This window comes from Plectropomus leopardus, chromosome 6, assembly GCF_026936395.1.
Source record: "Plectropomus leopardus strain MGB_pleo_1.0 chromosome 6, ASM2693639v1, whole genome shotgun sequence".
NCBI classification, from domain to species: domain Eukaryota; kingdom Metazoa; phylum Chordata; class Actinopteri; order Perciformes; family Serranidae; genus Plectropomus; species Plectropomus leopardus.
Genome location: NC_142181.1, coordinates 14,478,773 through 14,500,357, shown reverse-complemented (window position 1 = coordinate 14,500,357; position 21,585 = coordinate 14,478,773). Strand labels below are relative to the sequence as shown.

General features: G+C 38.7%; 1 protein-coding gene across 2 annotated transcripts; it reads left to right on the top strand.

The window, feature by feature from the left end:
* Window positions 1-1,946: 1,946 nt before the first annotated feature.
* cul3b (cullin 3b) lies at window positions 1,947-20,357 on the top strand. 2 transcript variants are annotated; one of them, XM_042486825.2, is made up of 16 exons: window positions 1,947-2,225; window positions 4,652-4,849; window positions 9,866-9,979; window positions 11,188-11,348; window positions 11,727-11,841; window positions 12,187-12,415; window positions 12,739-12,884; window positions 13,565-13,741; window positions 14,069-14,239; window positions 14,842-14,949; window positions 15,593-15,717; window positions 16,488-16,584; window positions 17,172-17,306; window positions 17,588-17,774; window positions 18,147-18,292; window positions 19,122-20,357. In XM_042486825.2, exons 1-16 carry the CDS (start codon window positions 2,163-2,165, stop codon window positions 19,251-19,253), a joined length of 2,304 nt encoding a protein of 767 aa, XP_042342759.1. In that variant the 5' UTR covers window positions 1,947-2,162; the 3' UTR covers window positions 19,254-20,357. The 2 variants fall into 2 exon arrangements, with proteins under 2 accessions (XP_042342759.1, XP_087934963.1); XM_088078837.1 differs by having other exon boundaries at window positions 2,104-2,225; window positions 17,175-17,306.
* Window positions 20,358-21,585: the final 1,228 nt, after the last annotated feature.

The following is a 21,585-nucleotide window of genomic DNA, read 5'->3' as shown; positions in this document are numbered from 1 at the left end:
TCCTTGGTTTCTGTCTCTGAAGGTGCACACAACATTTTGTTGTTTGGAAGAAGCTCAGGTGACATTAGGGCTCTGCAACACAGATTACATCATCACAGTGGCGTCTCTGTTGATCCTGTCAGCCTATCCCACATACTGATACTGTATAAGCAGGGCCAGCTTAACAGACTTGGGGGCCGGGGGGGGCTGTTTGAGTTTTGGGTGGGATGAGGCTCCAGTGAGGGCATGCACTTAATATTTTGCCAAGAATATAATGTATTAGGCTCTTCCTTAAACCAACCAACTAACGTAAAAGTGAAATCAAACATATATATAATATATCTTGTTAGAAACAAAAGCTATTTTTTAAAGCTTTACATTTGGCATCCCAGTTAGAATCTAAAGGAATTCCAGTTTGTAAGCGGACCTTAGAAATTCTTTGTGGGAGCAATAATTGATCATTTATTTTGAAAAAATGTGTACACATTGCATGCAAAGTTATGTAACTGCAGACTACACCAATAAGACCAGGACCATTTTATATTGAAAATATAAAAGCAGAAAAGCTAACATGTACATCCCCTTAAAAGCAAGTAATTCCCGAACACAGACCAACACATAAATGTAATCTGTCAAGAGGTGCATCTAAGAGATGAGTCCATCCAGCTTGTTCAAAGACTCAGAAAGCACAGAAAAGCCTAAACCCAACAGCACACAAACTCATAACAAGACATACATTAAAGCACAGTGATGAGCTTTACACCAGAATTCAGACAGCAGTAGAAAATAACATTAAATAAAAACTTAAATTAAGAGATGGTTTTATTTTACAATATCCACATGTAGATAATGTAACAGCAGGCGCATTCTGCAGTAGTTTTTCTTTTGATAGCCTCCTATAAATACATATTTCTGATATTAATTATTTACTTGACTAAAAGTTTGAATGCAGGACTTTTACTTGTAATGGTGTATGTTCCAGCAGTGGCAATACCACTCTGCAAAAATACTCCAGTTAAAGGAAAAGTCTTGCACTCAAATGTTTTTCTTAAGTAAAATTACAGAAGTATTTGCAACAAGATGTACCTCAGAAGAAGTACTCATTATGGCCCCAGGCAGTGCTTGGAAATTTTACTATGAAATAAGATTGTTGTTTTTGATGTGTTAATGTGTAAGCACTAGCTATGTTAATGTTTCAGTTGATGGAGGTGGAGGTGTGTACACAACAACGCATTACAATATGAGCTCCTATGTAGTTTGGAGTAGGCTATAAGGAACTGTTAATTATGAGAGAGGAAGGGTAGTGCAAAAAAAAAGAGGTGATATTTAAGCACTGGAGAAGGACTTATGGTTTTGGATTTAGCTTTAAGGAAGGACATTCAACATTAAGACAATTTTGTATTTAATTTAATTACTCTCAGAACCTCCAAAACCCCAAGATGGTTTAAAGGCCTTTTCACATAAATAAATTAAAAATCACATGAGCCAGAAACTATGAAATGTGGTTATTTATGGTGGTCACTTTGGGAGGCTCAAGGAAAAACATTTGGAGCTTCAGGGGAGGGTCATGATGTAAAAAAATAAAGTTCCAGTTCAGTCCCTAAGTGGACTAAAATGGACACACTAAAGTAAACAAGTAAATCACAATCGATGTACAGCTGCTAAAGTCATTATAGACTACTTAGTATCTTTCCATTATTAATAAGCATTTTTTATCAGGCCTACACTGTGGGATTACTTAGGCCTACTTATAAAGTACGAAAAGAATAGAATGAGTGCTTCATTGGAAAAGTGAAGAATTACAGTACAGAATAAACAATTATTTCATTAATCATCTAATATCAATAAATGAATACATTTAAAATAAAAACATATATGTGATGAGGTATATTATTCTAAGTACAGGTGAAACTAAAGTTAAGTAAATGTTCCAAAATTACTATTTTCTCGCGAGATTCGGAGAGCGTGAGCTCTGCGCAATGAGAACTGCAGGTAGTCCGCCATTGCTGTATGAAGAACTATCGGATTTGGCGTTTGGCTGTCAACAATAAACTTGCGGCGCCGGGACGCGGAGCTACGAGGTCGAGTGAAAGCTCGTCGGCTGCTCCATAAACCAGTAGTCACCCCCGTCCCTCCCTGAAGAATACTTTCATGTGAATACAGAGCCCACGGACGAGGCAATCATGTCCAATCTCAGCAAAGGCGGCACCAAGAAGGACACCAAAATGAGGATACGGGCCTTTCCTGTAAGTGCACACCGCAGTCGGTGCTCTGCCTGCCCGACCGGCGGTGACTCGATCACCGCGGTCTGGGTTGCTAGCTACATGCTAGCAGGCTAACCAGCTGAGCAGCAGACTTATCCGTAAACAAAGTGCAGCCGTCAAAGGGTCCAGTCGCACCCACTCTTGTCGGTTTGTTAGGTGGCTCCTCTGTCATTTTAACACCGCAGTGGAGAGTTTTATGAAGCATTTCTTTTGTCTTTAACGTTTAACTGCCTCACAACTCCCCAAACGTTAGCGAGCAGATCCTTCGACATAGCCGATGCTAACGTTAGCCCTGACTCTTGACACTTGTTGTTTTGGATGCCTTTGGCTTTTTTTTATCAATTGCACGACGTCTTTGTGTCTAATCTCTAAATCTGGCTGACATTTGTACACCGAAATACCAGCTACATTTCCAATTGTGTGCAAAAACAAGTAGCAACATTAGTTACTACAGCTGTAGGTAGATGCTAACGAAAAAAACCTCATATCACCAACGTTAGTTATGGGTTTGCATTAGTGGTTTCATCAGTGGTAGATTTAAGTGTGGTTTCTGGCGTTGTTTCAGTGTTAAAACTATGATTTGGGATGCCTGTCCTCGTCCACCTGGCACTCCCTTTGTCTGCAAGTCACTGATAGACCTCATTCATGAACTGACCTAATTTTACTTAAATTGTAATTCATTCTGTCTTTGACGGGCTGAGTGGGACTGTTCTTCAACCAGATACTTGCTTTGTTTCTCCTCCATGAGTAATTGGGTTATTACAACTTGTGTGCAAGTGACAGTCTCCACGTAGCTAAGTTGTGTTAATACAGAGAGGACCTTCACACATGTTGAATATGGCTCAGTGACAGACTTGCTGGTGGAGCAACATCTTGACATGCATGTGTTTGGGCTTGTCTGCTGAGAGACAGCACACACTGTTCCTCCTCAATAGCTGAGGTACAGTTGAATTTTTTCTCCTTGGGCCAACATGCCTTTGGCCATTGAGATGTCCACAGGAACTTCTTAAGTTTAAGCATATGCACCACAGCTAAGAACTGTGCAGAACAACATGTTTTTCACCCACAGTCTGTAGTGGCTGGTAAATTAATAATCCTGCTCCTGCGCATCTAATTCATCCTCAACTATTAACGTTTAATCCCCCTTGAAAACTAGAAAATTAAAGTTACAGTACGTTTTAGTTTGCATAAGTAGTAAATACAGACTGTGCAGCCTCATGCTCCACATTGAAATGTTTGTGGTTAGCACATACAGCAAAATAGAGCCTCAGTTGAGTAATCTCACAGGCATGCACACATTTTATATACAAGTTATTGTTCCTAAAATAGCTGAAACTAACTGGCTGATCTATATAATGAAAGGCCCTACTCATAGTGTACATATATTGGCATATACCCCCTTAATGTTGCATGTTCCTTATAGAGCTGATGCACCTAGATGGAGCAACTGAGGGTGTTGCCTCGATAAAGTTTCCTCTGGTTAAGGTTTCTTATCTTTTTTCAAGCATTCAGTCGGACATAGCAGGAACTGAACGTCTGACTAGTGTCGTCATGATACTGAGCTGTCAACTTAGAGTACCTTAAAAAATATTGTTATTTGGTGCCATTTTCAGTACCTCAAGGAAAAATTTATATTGACATTTTAAAATTAGTATTAATTGATAAATAAAACAAGGCTATAATGTGACAAAACAACTTTATTTTCTGTGTTAGTAGCAGAGAACAGCAGTATGATTGTAGTAAACATTAGCAACAAGAGAGAGCAAGAAAGCGCAGGTGTGAGTTGTGTGTCAATCCTGCAGAAAAATGAGTATTGAAACTGTTGCAAATATTCAGTATTGGTATGTATCAATAAATCAATATTTATGACAACACTTCGTTTGACCTTAAGCCTTTTGAGATAGACAGCACTAACCACTATCCCAGTTATGTATCTGACATCTATCTTAAATTACAGTTAGAGAAGAGTAAATAGGACGACGTAAATAATTCACCCAATTCAGAATGAACCAACCTTAGATGCCAACGTACCAGTGATATTAAAACATATCAGTATTTCAAAAGAAATTTAAAGGTGTCTTTTGGCCCACAACATATGTTTAATAAAGGTAATATCTCTTGTTCATGTAGTCAAGATGAGCTGATGTGAAAACAGTGGTCATTAGAGCTCTAAACTCTGATAATTGATGCGGACCAATCAGATAGACAATTTATTCTGCACACCAACCCCTGGCCCACATTTCCGATGCAGAATTTGAATCTGAGGACTAAACTGCACGGTGGTGGGAGTCTATCTGCATTGTGAGGTTTTATTTCAGGACAATATTCATCCTTGTTGCTGAGTTTTGGTACAAATACTCATAGGTGGTATTCATCTAATTAAACCCATTACTGGTTCCCTTTTGCAGATGACGATGGATGAGAAGTACGTCAACAATATCTGGGACCTTCTGAAGAATGCCATCCAGGAGATTCAGAGAAAGAACAACAGCGGCCTGAGCTTTGAGGAACTGTACAGGAACGCCTACACAATGGTGCTCCATAAACATGGAGAGAAGCTGTACACGGGCCTGCGGGAGGTCGTCACAGAACACCTTATCAACAAAGTAAGACTAACACAGATTGGAAACGTTTGGAAAACATTAGGTGTGTGAATATTCTATATTTTGTGAATGCACAGAAAAGGTAATTAGTCTAGTTGTAAACACATTGATAATTCATTAAACTCCCGTAAATCACTGTATCATCAGCAAGCAAGTGTGCTTCTTGCCTCTATTAAAGTAAATTATAACACACAGAGGTGCACCTCTTCATCTTGGATAATTTGCCAGACACTTGAAGTGAAGTGGTGACACACTGCTTGCAGAATTATTAAAACATACTTTATGCTCCTATTTTTTGTTGTGGTTACAGTGTATTTGACAGCTTTTTCAGTGTGTAATAGATAATTATTAGTTCATATTTGTCTTTAATATGAAATACTCTTGAGAAAATCTAAGACTAGATCTCCATTTAAATGCTGGAGTGATAGTTGACAGTAACAATTTGAGGTACCTAGAAAATTGACACATGCATATCTACTACAGTAATAAAGTAAAACTGTGATCCGTTTTGATTGAATTGCGGAGCTGACTGACTCTTTTCCGCAGCCTACTTTGTGATGTCATAGGCTTCATATTAAGATCCATGTTACTGCTTACCCTAAGAGTCGTCTTTATGAAAAAAAGGTAATGTCAGAAAACATGAGCTGTTTTCATTCATGAGCAGCCTTGTAAGGGTGAGTGAGTATTAAATTAAGTTAGAAAGCTTGGGAATATAATTTCAGAGGTCTTTTCTTGTGTAACAAGAGATTTGTAAAACTCTTTAAGGATCACTCAGACCTCCTTTTGACAGATTCCCAATTTCTGTGTCTGGCTCAAAAGTGCCCAGGTTTGTGGATAGAGTCCTTGAGTTGTAATCTTGTTTTGGATTTTCAGCTGCACACGACTGCTCATCTGTCTGCTGTGCAGCGGTATTTCTCTGAATTGCGCCTTGACGGAGCACAATTTTCATAACCTGGACATTTGGCTAAACTATTTTCCTGAAGAAATCCATTGTAAGTGAAGTGGTAGACTTGTCAAATGTCAGTGAATTGGAGTATTTTGAGGAGTTTGTTTAAAAAAGGAGCAGCAATCCAATGCTGGTCCTGTAACTGAGATTACTTTGTTTTCAAATTCCTTTCATTCTAAGTTAGAGAGCCCATAACTGAATGTTTTTCCCAAGCTGTCACTTGTTTTTTTGTTGCATATAATTATTAACAGATAAAGCTCAGCCATGATATCTGCAGTGGATGCTTCTGTGCCGCTTACAGCGTTCAGATACCCAATGAGCAATATTTCAGTAGCCTGCTGTTGAATAGCAGCCAGATGGTTTTACAGCTCAATTAAATGTACATTCTCAACTTGGCAGGTTTAGTAAATTAGCAGTCAGGGAATGTCAACAAGCGGCAGTTCAAAGACGAGAGAGCCGACACCTGATGTGTTTTTATTATCTAATAATTATCCAGATATCACTTTCAAAGAAATACAGTGTTAATAGTTTGCCTACAGCCTAAAAATCTACAAACTTATCACCAACACTTCAACCAGACTTGAGCATTACAAACAACTCAAGGATTATGATTTTCTTTTGCTTCTCAACAGTTAGATCTTTAAGATACATTTTACACTAGATTTTTATTATTGCTCTTGTATGACAGTCAGTCTACTTGTCAGTTTGGTGAAATAGATTATCTTAGACCTAATTATTCCTGGCATCATAATTACTGACAGAAGGATTTTGAGATATTTCTTTGAATGATTACAGTGTTTGAGTGTACACTCTCAGCTCAATTCGCAGCTGAGCACTGACCAGGTGGCCAGGACAGCAGGTGATTTTTGAAGCCAACAAAAAAGACGTGACAGATACAATTTCTATAATTTAATCTAGGCTGAAGAAAAGCTTAAAATCTTGCCCACCTTATTGCATGTCCTTTCATCCACAGCCAAACTTTTCACTAAAACAATACCAGAGATACAGTTGGTAACTTTATGAAAATAATGTTTTGTTATATTTGCTGAAACCGTCGTTTATTCTGAAAAAAGTTCATGAGACAAATTATTTGTGGCAATATTTTTCTGTCCTCTTAGGGCTGAGCAATATATTGATATTATATTGAAAGTGGACTAGATATCGTCTTAAGATTTTGGATATTGTAATTTTTTTTCTGGTTTTAAAGGCTGCATTACTGTAAAAATGGAAGATTATTTATATTATAACAAATTATTTGTTGCCTTTACACACTTAATCATATTGTCCACATTACTGAAGATTATTTATCAAAAATCTCATACCATTAATATTTTGTGAAAGCACTAACATACAACTCTACAGTATCAATGCAACATCAATATCCAGGTATTAGGTCAAAAATACTGTATTTGATTCTCTCCATATCGCTCAGCCCTACCTCCCCTTCCTCCTACTGCTCTTAATGACGTTTGCTAGAATCTACCACAGCTGACTGAAAACAAATACGAATCAAGATTCTGTTATTGCATTACCTATTTCTTGTTTCAGATGTCTTTTTATTTAAGTGTACCGTCGAGCTGTAAAATGACAGCGTTTGCTCTGGCTAGTGGGTGGTTCTTTGTTTAGGCTCAACTGTATCCAACATGACATCAAAGTCACAAACTTTCTCAATTTCATGGCCAAGCACCAGCAGAGAGCTCCCTGGGTAGTTCCCATCGACATAGTAGGCATGGACCGCTCGGTCGAGATTTACGCAAGTAGTGACACTGGGAGCAGTGAATGCGACTGCTAATGGGTGGGTCATGTCAGCCTCATCGTCAAACATTGGAATTTGTCCAGGTGTGTAGGGCCAAAAAACAGTCCAGTCACTGTACTTTTGTATCTGTTGACAATGTGATAGTAGTTCCAGCTTCAGCTGCCAAGAAACAGTTTGACTGCAGCTCGCAAGCAGTGATTGTCATGATTGAGAGCTGTGCTAGAGACTCCTTGGCTCTTATCAGCTGTTTAAGTTCAAACGCAGTAAGGACAGTGGAAGTGCTACAAGGCAGAGTGTAAGCAGAGGAGTATGATTATCTGTATTATTTATTACTGTGTGAATATGGAGACAGTTTCAGCAAATATGACAAAACGTTATTTTCACAAACCAACTACAGCTTTGAGTCGTTCAGGGTTAATTTGACTTCCTCTGTTTCCCCTGTGACTCCAAAAAGCACAGCAACCGCTGTATACATAGTCTTCTCGCTCGATAATACCTAATATTTAGCTTCCAGTGGATGAATTGACATTCATTTTTCAACCTCAGTTATTTACAGTGAGTGGTCTAATCTAATTTCAATCAGGCGAGAATCATTCTGTCTGAAAAGAATATTTATTTACATTTGCTCATAAGTATGAGAAAAGTCATTGTCTTTTGGCAATTAGACCTCATTGTCATATATTTAGGAAGAGGAAGAACAACAGAACAGGGGACCCTCGGGAACTAGAAGCTGGTGGTCGTCGTGGTGTTGATGAGGTGAAGAGGGTGCTGAGATCTGGATCTGAAGAGTAGGCTTTTAATTGCTCGTCCTGGGCTCTGGATATGTGACTAGAGGTGAATATGGTGGAGGAGGGTGCAGTGATTCCTCCTAAAATGACAGCTGATGGCAGCAGAGAGGAGAATAGATTTAAAGTTTACAGAATCATCATGATAGACTGATAGAAATCATGGCAAGATTTGATTGGTTAACTAGAAGAGCAAATGCCCTTGATCAGTGTAATGTTTATATATGGCATTCATTAAACAGTACTTTGATACATATACATTACTGCAGTATTGTTATATGATGTTGTTGATATGTTGGACCAGTGGCATTAGAAATTGTCAAAACAGATTCAGAGCAGCTTCATCTTATAGAAAGTAGACTTATTAGTTGAAATTAAAAGTTTTCCTTGATCCTGCAACATCTTTAGAGTTGAAGGGCACTTTGCTGCTGATGGCATCATACAATTCCTGCAGTGCGTTTTTTGAATTTGCATTAGTGTCTTTTGTGATTTCGGATCAGAGCAAGGTCTGCCCATCCCATGCAATAGCTCGATTTGGAATGTTAGGGGTTAACTATGTCTCCATCAAGATGTGCGCAGAGCAGTCTCTGATCTCATTGCAGAGTGAGCCTGAATCGCATCTCATCCACTTTATTCTCCTGTGACCGGACATTAGCCAGAAGAAGGCTTGGTAGAGGAATAACTTGTGGTCCAAATCGGGTCAGCCTTGCCCTGATGCCGCCTCTCCTCCCTCTTTTCGTCCAGCACTTTCGGTTGAGTTTCTCCCCTCTGGTCTGACTGGCCACTCAGCATATGCGGTTGGTGGGGATCCTCTCACAGTCTGTTGCTTTCAGTCCAAAACCCACACAGCTCTTCCCAGTGTTGATATGTGCTTCTCTGTCATAGAAAGTCGTGCTTCAGCAGAAGGGGCCATGAAGTCAAAAAAAAAAAAAAGAAAAATATGGCAAAAAAGAAGCAAGGATTTGAGGAGCTACTGGCTGCTGCATCTACATGCGCTGCTGTCGTCATAGCAAAAAAAAAAATCAGCACCAAACAAAATAGTTACCTCATCATTACTTTTATAAGTAAGCCATGAGTGTGCACAATGAGTCTTTGATTTAACATCTTCAACATTTGATCTGTCTGTGAGTAAGAAGACATTAGTGAGTCTGTGAGGGTCGATCTTTTGTATTAGTAAGAGCAGAGGTGATAATTCATCTCTGTCCAGAAAGAGAAAAAGAGGGAGGTCGGTGTGCCCTTAAGAACCTTACTCTACAGAGACGTTTACAATGCTGAGTCACACTGCAGTGTGACTATTATCAAGCTGTTGTATGCCTGACTAGTAGAGAGAGAGTATTAAAGAAACAGCAAAGTAGAGTCACATTGAAAGACTGCATGAACGAGAAATCACAAAAGTATGTGTCAGCTTGATGCAGGAGCATTTTTTCTCTTCAGCAAAGTGTTATCACATTTTTTGTCCTTGGTCAGGCACTTTGTTGTCATCAGAACTTGGTGTAGTATGCTTACCTCATATCTGTTTGTCACCCCCAAAGGTACGAGAAGATGTCCTCAACTCCTTAAACAATAACTTCCTTCAAACCCTAAATCAGGCCTGGAATGACCATCAAACAGCCATGGTAATGATCAGAGACATCCTGATGTATATGGTGAGTAATTGATATTTTCCATGATTCTTATTGAACAAATTTACACACTTTTATATCAGCACAAATCAGTGAGATCCCAAAACATTATAAAAGGTAATATTAAACTTGTGCTTCAGTGACACCTAAACTACTTCATATCCATGTGTTCTCTGACGAAAGAATGCCTTTTGTCACGATGGTGCAGCTTCAGGTGCACATATAGATATAAAGTAGTGAGGAAATGTATTGTCTGAGCCACAACAATAAAAAACACCTCAGTCATGCTATCAGCCTTAATTCTCTAAAGTAGTCTAAAAAACTCTAAAAGTCCTCTTGAAATGTAAGTTAGAGCATCTTTACTGTGATGTATTTCCCAGTGAAAAGGGGCAATGTATAGTTACAAGAGGGATTTCATTTTGTATTTGATTGGAGTGCTTTAAAAGGGATGGGCTTAGAGTTTAGCACTATACAGAGCTAATAATTACAGCAAGGCTGCTGCTGAGCAGACTGCTGGCTCCACACACACCTTCCTCACCATTAGATCAGGAGGATGACGAAGAGGAGATGAATAAATTAGACCTTTGCCACATTGTTTTGGAAATGAAAACAAAACTTTTTGCCCTCTGATATTCAAAACCACATCTCATCATATCTCTCTCTATATTGCTCTGTAAGCTAGCTACAACCAACAAACAATAAAGTGTAGTCTTATGTCCTCCTGTAATAGGTGTGGCTAGATAGTCTGTCAAAGTCTCATTTGATTAGATAAACTTTTGTAAATGCCCCTGAATTCAGGAGGAATCATCAGACATTTGAAACCCTTTTTGACATATTTGTCACAAAACAAAAAGAAAAATGATCAAATACAGTTTTGGGAAATTAAAATGTATTTTTCATGTCATGGGGATTTTCATATATATAGATCATATATATGTGAAATATTATCTGAAGAAGATCCAGTCTGCTTTAGATAATAGCAATATTTCAGTTGTTAAGTCAAGACATAAGTTAAAAACATCAAAACTGAAGGCTGGCTCAGGAAGTAAAACTGAAATTAAATCAACCACTGTAACAGGATCGATTTTATATACGGTTTGACAACACTTACGCTCAGACCCACATTAAAGGATGACACAGAGACACATTTAAACACATACATAAAGGCTGTTTAGGGGAAGATGTTCATTGTTCAAGACATGAATTCTCATTTTTGTGTGTTTGTCTCATAGGATCGGGTGTACGTACAGCAGAACAACGTAGAGAATGTCTACAACCTGGGTCTTATCATCTTTAGGGACCAAGTGGTTCGTTATGGCTGCATCAGAGACCACCTCCGACAGACCCTGCTGGACATGATCGCACGCGAGAGGAAAGGGGAGGTGGTTGACAGGTAACCAAAGACTCACAGACAGAATTGATGGCATGACAGGTTTATTAGTTGCCAGCTGATCTTGAGAAGTTGTTTTTAATTTCAGTTGCATATTAATTGGGGTGAAAGTAGAATCCAATTCCTTCATATTTAGTAATTAAGGGAAAATGAGCTGTCAAGTACATCTTTCTGGGATGTTCATTAAAACCATTATAAAACTTAAAAAAAAAAAAAAAGATCCTAATGCACTTTTTGGTGGGATTAACTAATAAATGTTAGTTAGCAGCCACAGCAAGTGTTAAATAAGCAAATGTTTGTTCGTTTATTTGTTTTAATATTGCATTCGTTTTCTTTTTCATAACGATTGTGCCATCAACATTTGGTCTGCTTCTCCAACAGGGGGGCCATTAGAAATGCTTGCCAAATGTTAATGATCCTCGGCCTTGAAGGGAGATCAGTTTATGAAGAAGACTTTGAGGCGCCATTCTTAGAAATGTCTGCAGAATTTTTCCAGGTTTGTGAAAGAAAATCATCAATGCTGTTTTTGAGGCTCTTCTAAATCTTCTCGATATTGCCTGCTTTTACTTGGCTCTACTCCACTCATAAAACCCAGGCAAAACAAGTATGTTGGCATGGCCACTCATAAGCGAGGCCTTAATGCGACATTAGATTCAGAGGGATTGGTGGTCTCATTGCATATTCCAGGCCTGAAAAAGTCATGTTATATGTGAATAGGCATTACATTTTATTAGAAGTCCTTGAGATGTAATGGAAAAGTTTTGAAGATTTTCCATGAAAATATGTGGCAATACTGATTTTTGTCTCTTACTGCTTATATGTGTTTCTTGTTTTCACTAAGATGGAAAGCCAAAAGTTCCTTGCAGAAAACAGTGCCAGTGTGTACATTAAGAAGGTGGAAGCCAGAATCAATGAGGAAATTGAGCGGGTGATGCACTGCCTGGATAAATCTACAGAAGAGCCTATTGTCAAGGTGGTGGAGCGCGAGCTTATTTCCAAACACATGAAGACGATCGTAGAGATGGAGAACTCTGGTCTGGTCCACATGCTCAAAAATGGCAAGACAGACGGTAAGAGTGCTGCAGGTCTGCACCGTTTGTGTTTCATGTCTGTAGCAGTTATAGCTGGTAATTCATTTAAACTTAATTTTGTAAGTTAAGTTTCATGCTTCACTCCAAGAAAAAAGAAAAACCAAAAACTGGGGATGTAGTGCTGTAACTTTAATGATGCCTTCAGAAAATACATTCACATCACTACACTCAGAATGATTTTAGTTCACTCTGCAAAAATAAGCCTCCGTCTCAGCAGCTACTCACTTTTTGTGAGTTGGTTGGAAAAGATTTCTAATATGTGTGCTTGTGTGTGTGTGTTTAATCGTGCATATCCATCACAGATTTGGCGTGCATGTACAAGCTGTTCAGCAGGGTTCCCAACGGGCTGAAGACCATGTGTGAGTGTATGAGCTCATACCTGCGGGAGCAAGGAAAGGCCCTTGTGTCGGAGGAGGGAGAGGGAAAGAACCCCGTAGACTACATACAAGTAAGACAATTAGACATTCAGAGACATAAGAGTGCAGGGATGTTATTGCTCAGTCTTGTGAATCTGCAGGATCAAGTGATAAAATTTTCAATTAATTTGCTGCTGCAGGAGTCAGAGGCACTTCTGATGGCTCACACGCTCTGTTGAAGCACACTTTAACCTTCTAGCTGCATATATTTTAGGTGAATGAGAGAGCTCTAACCTTGTTAGAGATCATGGAGTAATTTCCACAGACTCTGCACGCTTTAGCACACCATTGCGTGCCGAGCCTTGACCATATACTTCCACAGCCTCCCAGCAGAGGATAACTGTTCTGACCCCTTGCATTTGTGGCCACAAGCCATGATGATCTCTGCCCTCAACCACACTGTGTCATTGCACTGCACTGAATACCATGTGAGGTCATTCAGGCCACTAGAGAGAAAGGGCTTTTTTAAAAGTCTTGTTACGTTAATCTTCCAGTGCTTTAAGAACTTCAGTGTGACACAGTCTCTGTGGTTTGCAGTTTCACTCCTACGTTCCTGTTCTTACTCTCGTCTGACAGCAGCCTGACACTTTGTTGATGAGGCCGCCTTTACTCTGCTGTAGCCACTGTTGGAGCTGTAATTGCTGTGTAAAGCTGCTGCCAATGCAAGCTGCTGCTGTATTATCCCCAATCATCCCTGTCTTCTTTCCTGCAGGGTTTGCTGGACCTGAAGTCACGCTTCGACCGCTTCCTCCTGGAGTCCTTCAATAATGACCGGCTCTTCAAACAAACTATTGCTGGCGACTTCGAGTACTTCCTTAACCTCAACTCCCGCTCGCCTGAGTATCTGTCACTCTTCATTGATGATAAACTGAAGAAAGGGGTAAAAGGGGTGAGCCATCTAATGGATATATATACTCTTATTTTTAAGGCACAGCACAGATGGTACTGGCCTGCTTATTCAGGATTCGATAACACGCTGCAATGTAACCACTTAAATTTTATGCCAAACCACATATTAGCCAAACAAACAATGCTGTTATTGCCTATATAAGTAGGGAATATCTGAATCATTTGTAATGTGTGACCTGTGGGACTGTTTTTGACCTGTGGGAGTTGCTTGCTGTGTATTTAAGGCAATAGTGAGTCAAGGGGGGTAGATTGACTCTGTTTATGACCATTCTATGTAACCACCATTATTTTGCTTTTTTTTGTCTAGTTGACAGAGCAGGAGGTGGAGTCTATACTGGACAAGGCCATGGTGTTGTTCCGCTTCATGCAGGAGAAGGACGTGTTTGAGAGGTACTACAAGCAGCACCTGGCCCGCAGGCTGCTCACCAACAAGAGCGTCTCTGACGACTCTGAGAAGAACATGATCTCAAAGCTCAAGGTGAGCAGGAGTGTGATATAGACAAGATGGGTTTTTTGGAATAAAATACTGAGATTTTAGTAAATATTTTTTATTGAAAAAAACTGAATCACATAGATGAGGAGAACTGGTTATCCAGCTCCAAAGATTTTGAGAAATGTTCCTGTAACATGCATTGATGGGACTTGAATGTTTGCAAATGGAAAGAGAGATAGAGAGATGGAGGGAGAAACTCAGTGAATTATAGGAAGTCACCTGGCAGACAAAGCCTATATCAGCCTAACTAGGGGCTGGTTCAAGGCAAGCCTGAGTCCTACCTGTTCATTTTATCTAAGAGGAAAGTCTTAAATCTACTCTAAAATAAGGGGGCAATGCTATATGAAATCAGGAAACAGGCAACAAAGATTGTTTTCCTCCTGCCCATCCAATCCAAAAAAAGGCTCAACATTTTTCACATCGCTATGAACCTCTCTGTGAGTGAGTGAGCTTTATTTGTAGAGACAACTCGAGTGATTTTGTTTATGGGGGCAGGGGTATGCTGTATCAAATTGACAAAGATTTGAGTGTTGATTTCACTCAAATAGCTTTTGATTAACTAAATGTGATCCCTCTTCATTGCTCAGACCGAGTGCGGCTGTCAGTTCACTTCTAAACTGGAGGGCATGTTCCGGGATATGAGCATCTCCAACACCACCATGGATGAGTTTAGACAACATCTACAGACAACTGGGGTGAGGAGACGCTGCATGCCACAACTCATTCTGTCAAAAATAATGAGCCCATTTGCTATCTGTAATCAGTACATGGCTGCTTGACTGACTGAGCATTGCTGCGTTGCTCAGTTACATAAAAATAATTATGCGCCTAACTATCCATATCCTGGGAATACATGGTGCTAATTTCTGGATTGTGCGATGCTGTCACATGTCTTTTTGTCACCACAGCTTCTATCTCTGTATGTGATTTGTCATTGTAGTTTGCTGAGGCGTGTTAGAAATCAAATTAGTGAACTGTGGAATATACATTCATTATTTGCGCATGTGTTTGCTTGAGGCTGTAGCTTAGTGCTTCTATTTTTTTCTAATTCATCTAAATGATTTACTTCTGAAATAAAGACGTTTTGGTTTGTTTATATGCAACATGATCTGTTTCAGATAAACACCACATGGACCTAGTTTGTGTCAATGTCCTGTAGTTACTTTTAATCTTACTAAGTGCTGTATTTTTTGTTGTTTTAAGCTTTTAAGTTTTGAATTTTAAACCCTAATTGCACGGATAAAAATGAGTGTACAATAGCAGTGAGATACAGGGTGTGATTGCATCAGTGAAGACCAAAACCTGATTGTGCTTTTTGTGTTTTTTTTCTAACTCAAGGTGTCACTTGGAGGGGTTGATCTCACTGTGAGAGTCCTGACCACAGGATACTGGCCAACACAATCAGCAACACCTAAGTGCAACATCCCGCCTTCACCGCGACATGCATTTGAAGTTTTCAGAAGGTTAGTCAGTTGTACATTTGAGCTGCGTTTCCACCAAACATTGTCGGTGTAGTACCCTTAAAATCGGTATGTAACCCATAAGGACATGTAACACAGCCCTTAATCTGTGTCTGGGATCTGCTTTTCCACCGCAGACAATACTCTTAAGTGTTGGCAGGGTTGTTACCGGATAGTAATACCTGCATCACTGCTCCGTCCATTTACATGGAACAGAATTGCACACTGAAAAAGAAAAGAGGTGTTTACAGTCTAGCTTCACCTTTTTCGTCACCTCAACAGAAGTGATGAGAAAACAGGACAGAATAGAGTTTTTGTGTTGGTACAATCCACCACTTTTAAAATGAAAAAAACAAAAGTAACTGATTAACTGTTCTAACACGTACTGAGCTGAATTGAACTGAAGTGGACTTCTTGGATGAAATAAAGTCTAAGAGTTTATTTCTTATATGTGTGAATGGTTTCATAAAGCAGTTTGTTTTCAGTTCAGGGGTTTCTGAAATGTGTGATGCAAAAAAAGAAGAGTATGAGTAAGCCACATTATGTTTTGTTACAATTGGAAGCTGCCCAGAGTAACAACTTTCTTAAGTTCCTGGACCTTTCATTTGAAATAAGCTTGTATTCCTTGAAATGGAATAGGTTTATGCCAAGCTGTATTTTCATCGTCTTCTTCCAGGGCCTGTTGCAGAAAGTACTAACACTTTAGTTGGATTAAATGTGGTACATTGACTATACTTAGATGTTGACCTTGAATGACTCCTCTGTGCTTGTAGGTTTTATCTTGGTAAGCACAGCGGCAGACAACTCACACTGCAGCATCATATGGGATCTGCAGATCTAAACGCCACCTTCTACGGACCAATCAAAAAGGTACGTGCCACTATAAACACAGAACATCGACACATTTCTAAAATACTGCGTTATGCCATCTAATAGTTTTAAAAATATTTTTTGTAATGGCACAGTTTATGTGATGCAATGATTCGCAAAAAAACTCAAATTTAAAGTGTCATGAATATACAATGGAAAATAAGGTGACTTGGTCTGCCATATATTTTCTTAAGTGAAGTTCCCAAATTTTCCAAAGTTTTGTTGCCAAAGTTAAAATGACAATGCTTTACAGAGAAATGTTTTTTTTTATCTTCATAGTGTTATTAATATTTTACTTTGAACTGTAATGTGCCTGAAAATACCTTGTAACACTGAAGTCAACACAAAGAGAAATGGACACAACTAAATATGATTCATAATTGTAAAAACAACTCAGTAATTTTGTTAAAAATGTCAAGCAATTGGCCAGTTAAGTGTGATTTTCTCGTTAAGATCATTTACAGTCTTTACGCAACAAGGAAACCTACATTTTTTAGGCTTTCAATAAGAGAAAATCTGTTTTCCTGTGGAAGTGGATGCTGAATCATGCTCTTAGATTCTGATCTTTTGTCCCAACATGTCAAAAGGAGGATGGGTCAGAGGTTGGAGTGGGAGGGGCCCAGGTTACCGGCTCTAACACCAGGAAGCACATCCTGCAGGTCTCTACCTTCCAGATGACCATCCTCATGCTTTTTAACAACAGAGACAAGTCCATCTTTGAGGTACACATTTTAATACCTTACTGCCCTACAGTGTCACAGTATGTTATGTTATATCTTTTTATTTATTGCAGCTTTATTTATTGCATTTTTCCCCCACGTCATTGTTTTCTCTTATTTCTTGACTTTTAGGTCATTGTTGTTATGTATAGTTTTTTACCCTACTGCTCTGCGTACCTTACAAATTGTCCCTCGGGGATAAATAAAGTGTTTTTTAATTGAATTGAATTATCCCTTTGTTATTACTTTATTATGACCCTGAACTTGATCCTTCCACCCTGTAGGAGATCCAGCAAGAGACAGACATCCCAGAGAGGGAGCTGGTGCGAGCGCTGCAGTCTCTGGCCTGTGGAAAGCCCACTCAGAGAGTTCTCACCAAGGAGCCCAAGTCCAAGGAGATCGAGAATGGCCATGTGTTTACAGTCAATGACCAGTTTACCTCCAAACTTCACCGTGTCAAGATCCAGACAGGTACACAAAATCATGATGTTTTCTTAAAGACATACAGTAACGCTATGTCTTCTTTTGAATTTCTGATGTGTAGTTCAATATTTTCTGAAGCTTTAGAGCAGTTTGTGAAATTGCAGAACTGAACTGTAATGCAACCTGAAGACCAGGAAAGGTATTAGGTATTACAATATTTCAGTGTCATGTCATATTAAAATCTCATGATATTCTGCAAATGACTAAATGTATAAGCCACATGTACTGCACCGAATGTATCAAAACAGCTTTATATAGTACCTATCACCTCATCTCAGCCAAATTATTTAAAGCTCATGTTAACCTTAAGTCACACGACTTGTCTTTTGGATATTTTTTTTTCTGTTGTGCACCACCTAGTGGCTGCTAAACAAGGGGAATCAGACCCCGAGAGGAAGGAGACACGGCAGAAAGTGGACGACGACAGGAAGCATGAGATCGAAGCTGCCATCGTTCGCATCATGAAGTCCAGAAAGAAGATGCAGCACAATGTTCTAGTAGCAGAGGTCAGTCAGCTGAAATGCTTGTATTTTAGCATATTTCCCCTTTGCACATATCTTACCTTTGGTAAGTGAGGAACTTTAAATATGATTTACAAGAGCTGGTCCTCTGTAAGAATACAAGGGCAGGGGACTGACTGTCCCCAGCATTGGCTGTATTATAAAAAAAAGAAAATGAAAAGAAAAGATAAAAAAAAAATGGTGCTTATCAAGGTAGTGTTGTCAAAAATATAGATTTATCAATACAAATGATTCTGAATATTTGAGAAAAACATTCAATAATACTTTCGATATTTACCTCCTTCCCAAAAACGAGTTGACACACACACTGCTGCAGTGTCCCCTATAGCCCCGCCTCCTCTCACTCACTGACAGTGCTGTCTTCTCTTCTCTCTTCACTTTTCCTATTTACACCATTTGCATTTGACTTTTACGGCATAGTTTTGTTTATTATTTGCACTTTGTTGCATTTTGAATATCTGTATAAAAAGCTTTTGTATGTGTGCTCTACTGCAAGAATATAGTTTTCATTAAGGTAAAAGTTTTTGTTTTTGTTAATGTTTACTACAGTCATTCTGCTGTTTTCTGCTACTAACCAAGAAAAGGAAGTCGTCGTCATGTTGTAGCCTTGCTTTAATTATCTTGTGATAAAATGTTCAAATTGTAATTATATATCGATATTTTTCAAGGTATTGTGTTGAAATGAGCATTTCCAGAATTGTGACATCACTAGATGATGGTGATAAAATGAGAGTGATGATGATGATGATGATGATGATGATGGGACGAAATGTTAGATGTACTGATTTTGTTACTGTTTTTGGTGTTTCCACAGGTCACACAGCAGTTGCGAGCACGATTCCTCCCTAGTCCTGTAGTCATCAAGAAGCGCATAGAAGGACTCATTGAGAGGGAATATTTGGCACGAACACCGGAGGACCGTAAAGTGTACACTTATGTAGCATAAAACAGGTGAATTCAATGAAAGCTAACATCGAGGTGAGAGAAACTGAGAGCCTTGTTTTTTTGTGGACTGCTATGCGTTTGAATGAACTTGGAAGTGCTTTCATCATTGATTCTGGGAAACACTGGGAAGCTTAACTTTTCTTCCATAAAAATGTGTAAAAAGAAAAAATCATGCAAAAGATTGGGAAGTTTTCTAGCAATATTAGATTTCTTCTGATGAGAGAAATGAAAGCTGGGGATCTAGTTTTGTACAAAATCATGTTTCTTGTGGCCTTTGGAGAGAATTGGGCGAGCCTGTTTGCCAATTAACTGCGTGCTGTCGAGAACGAGCGTAAACATGTTAAAGCAAACACGCGGCTACATGGAGACCAAGAAAACATTCAAATTCACTCCCCTCTTTTAAATGTTGATGTCAATGTGTTATGTTTGTTTTTTGTGGCACATTGTTGGCTGTACAGGTTGACAGACACTCTTGGCCTTTTCCTTCCAGAGGATTTTAAATTCAAAGAAGAGGACAAAGTGTCAACTGGTACAGACCTGGTTTACAACAGCAGCAAAAGACATTTCGAGTACTGGAGAACACATGAAGAGTGCTTAATTTATGTTGCAAATATGTCTGTTGTTTTGGTTTTTTTTTTGAGGTTGTTTTAATGTCCAATATGAATCAAGTGCACCTCTCACATAGCTGAAATATTTAATGCCATTTTCAATATTTTGGCCAGGTCTGTACTGGTGGTTAGAGAGATCAAGAGCTGCAGCTTCACAGCATGCTTTTATCTAATGGATCAATCAGGGGAATAAGACACATAAAAGCTCCATAAATGGTGTTTGGTCTCTCATGACATATTTTTCACTTTAGGCCTGCTATATGATCGGCCAAAAAAAATGTATCCCCTCTCTTTGAATGGAAGGTTCCTTGTGGTGCAGCTTACAAAGATTTTTTTTTTTTTTTTTTTTCATTCTCGACTGCATTTTCAAACGGGTGGAACCAGTCTAGCACCATGTTCTAATGTGTACAAATTGTAAAATAATTATTGTACTCACTGCAAAGGTGGATTGTACAGGGCCTTGTTTTCATCATATTAAATGTAGAATAAAAAATGAAGGGATGGAGCTTTCTTTATGCCTCCGCACCAGCGATAGCCATGCCTGGAGGTATTATATTTTTGGGTTGTCCGTCCGTACATCCCATTCTCGTGAATGCTATATCTCAAGAATTGAAAAAAAAATAAATAAATAATGAGGGAATTTCTTCAAACTTAGCACGAACGTCCACTTAGACTCAAGAATGAACTGATTAGATTTTGTGGTCAAAGGTCACTGTGATATCTTGAGCCATAACTCAAGAATACATGCTAAAATTTTCACACAATTATCTTATAGGATATAATAACGAAGTTCTGACATTTTATATCCAAAGGGTCAAAAGTCACCTGTGACAACATAATGTGCATCAACACTTTTCTGGCCATTATTCGACGTCATAAGTCCAGAAACAGATGGAGAGACATTTGACAGATACTGTCTTGGTGACACTGGCTTTGGTTTCCTACCTTGAAACTGTGCTGGATGTATAGATATTCTGTGCTGCCAGAGGGAGGATGTGTGTGAAGCCTCCATGTTTTCACTGAGATAGATATAAACTGTAACTGAGTGGTGCGCAGAGGCCATAATACCATGTGGTGGTAATTCTAGTTTTTACATCTTTCATGTGAAGGCCTTGGCAAATGTCAGAAGTACTTGCCTCTAACCATAATTAAAGCTTAGCTTAGAGCTCACAAGCAGAACTTTGTAGTCCTCTGAAGTACATTGTTTACTACAGTATTTTAAGTGCACCGTTTTCTTTTTTTTCTTTTCAGGAACGCAAACTTATTTAAAATGTGTGTCTTTGTTTAAACTGTTTTAGAAAGGTGTGCTGAATAGTAAACTTTGAGGCTGCAGTTTGTGTTATTGTTGTGTTGTGTTACATTGAGATGCTATTTACAATTTTTTACCACAAACTACAGCTCTCAAGATAACCATTAAGTTGAATCAACACATTTTAAAACAGATAAAACAAAAACTAAACACTGTAACCATTATGCAAAATGAACCCCCAATGTGTTCAATATTTAATCTAAAACCAAGACATTACAACATAATCATATAGACAAATGAGTAATCCAAACATGCAACAGTTAAGTGATTTTAAGTCAACTTTTTTCTTTTCTTTTTTTTTAAACCCAGCTCATTATGAAATGTCATTTCGCCCTGCTTCTTTTCACTTTATTTCAGGTCATCTTTATTTCATATCTGCTATGTAAATATAAAAAAAGATAAATAGCTAATTCCTG

Bases quoted from the DNA above. Each gene is read 5' to 3' on its own strand.
- cul3b (XM_042486825.2), top strand. From the start codon at position 2,163: ATGTCCAATCTCAGCAAAGGCGGCACCAAGAAGGACACCAAAATGAGG. The intron at 13,742-14,068 runs GTGAGCCATCTA...TTTTTTGTCTAG, and splicing joins TGAAGAAAGGGGTAAAAGGG to TTGACAGAGCAGGAGGTGGA. The intron at 18,293-19,121 runs GTCAGTCAGCTG...GTGTTTCCACAG, and splicing joins ACAATGTTCTAGTAGCAGAG to GTCACACAGCAGTTGCGAGC.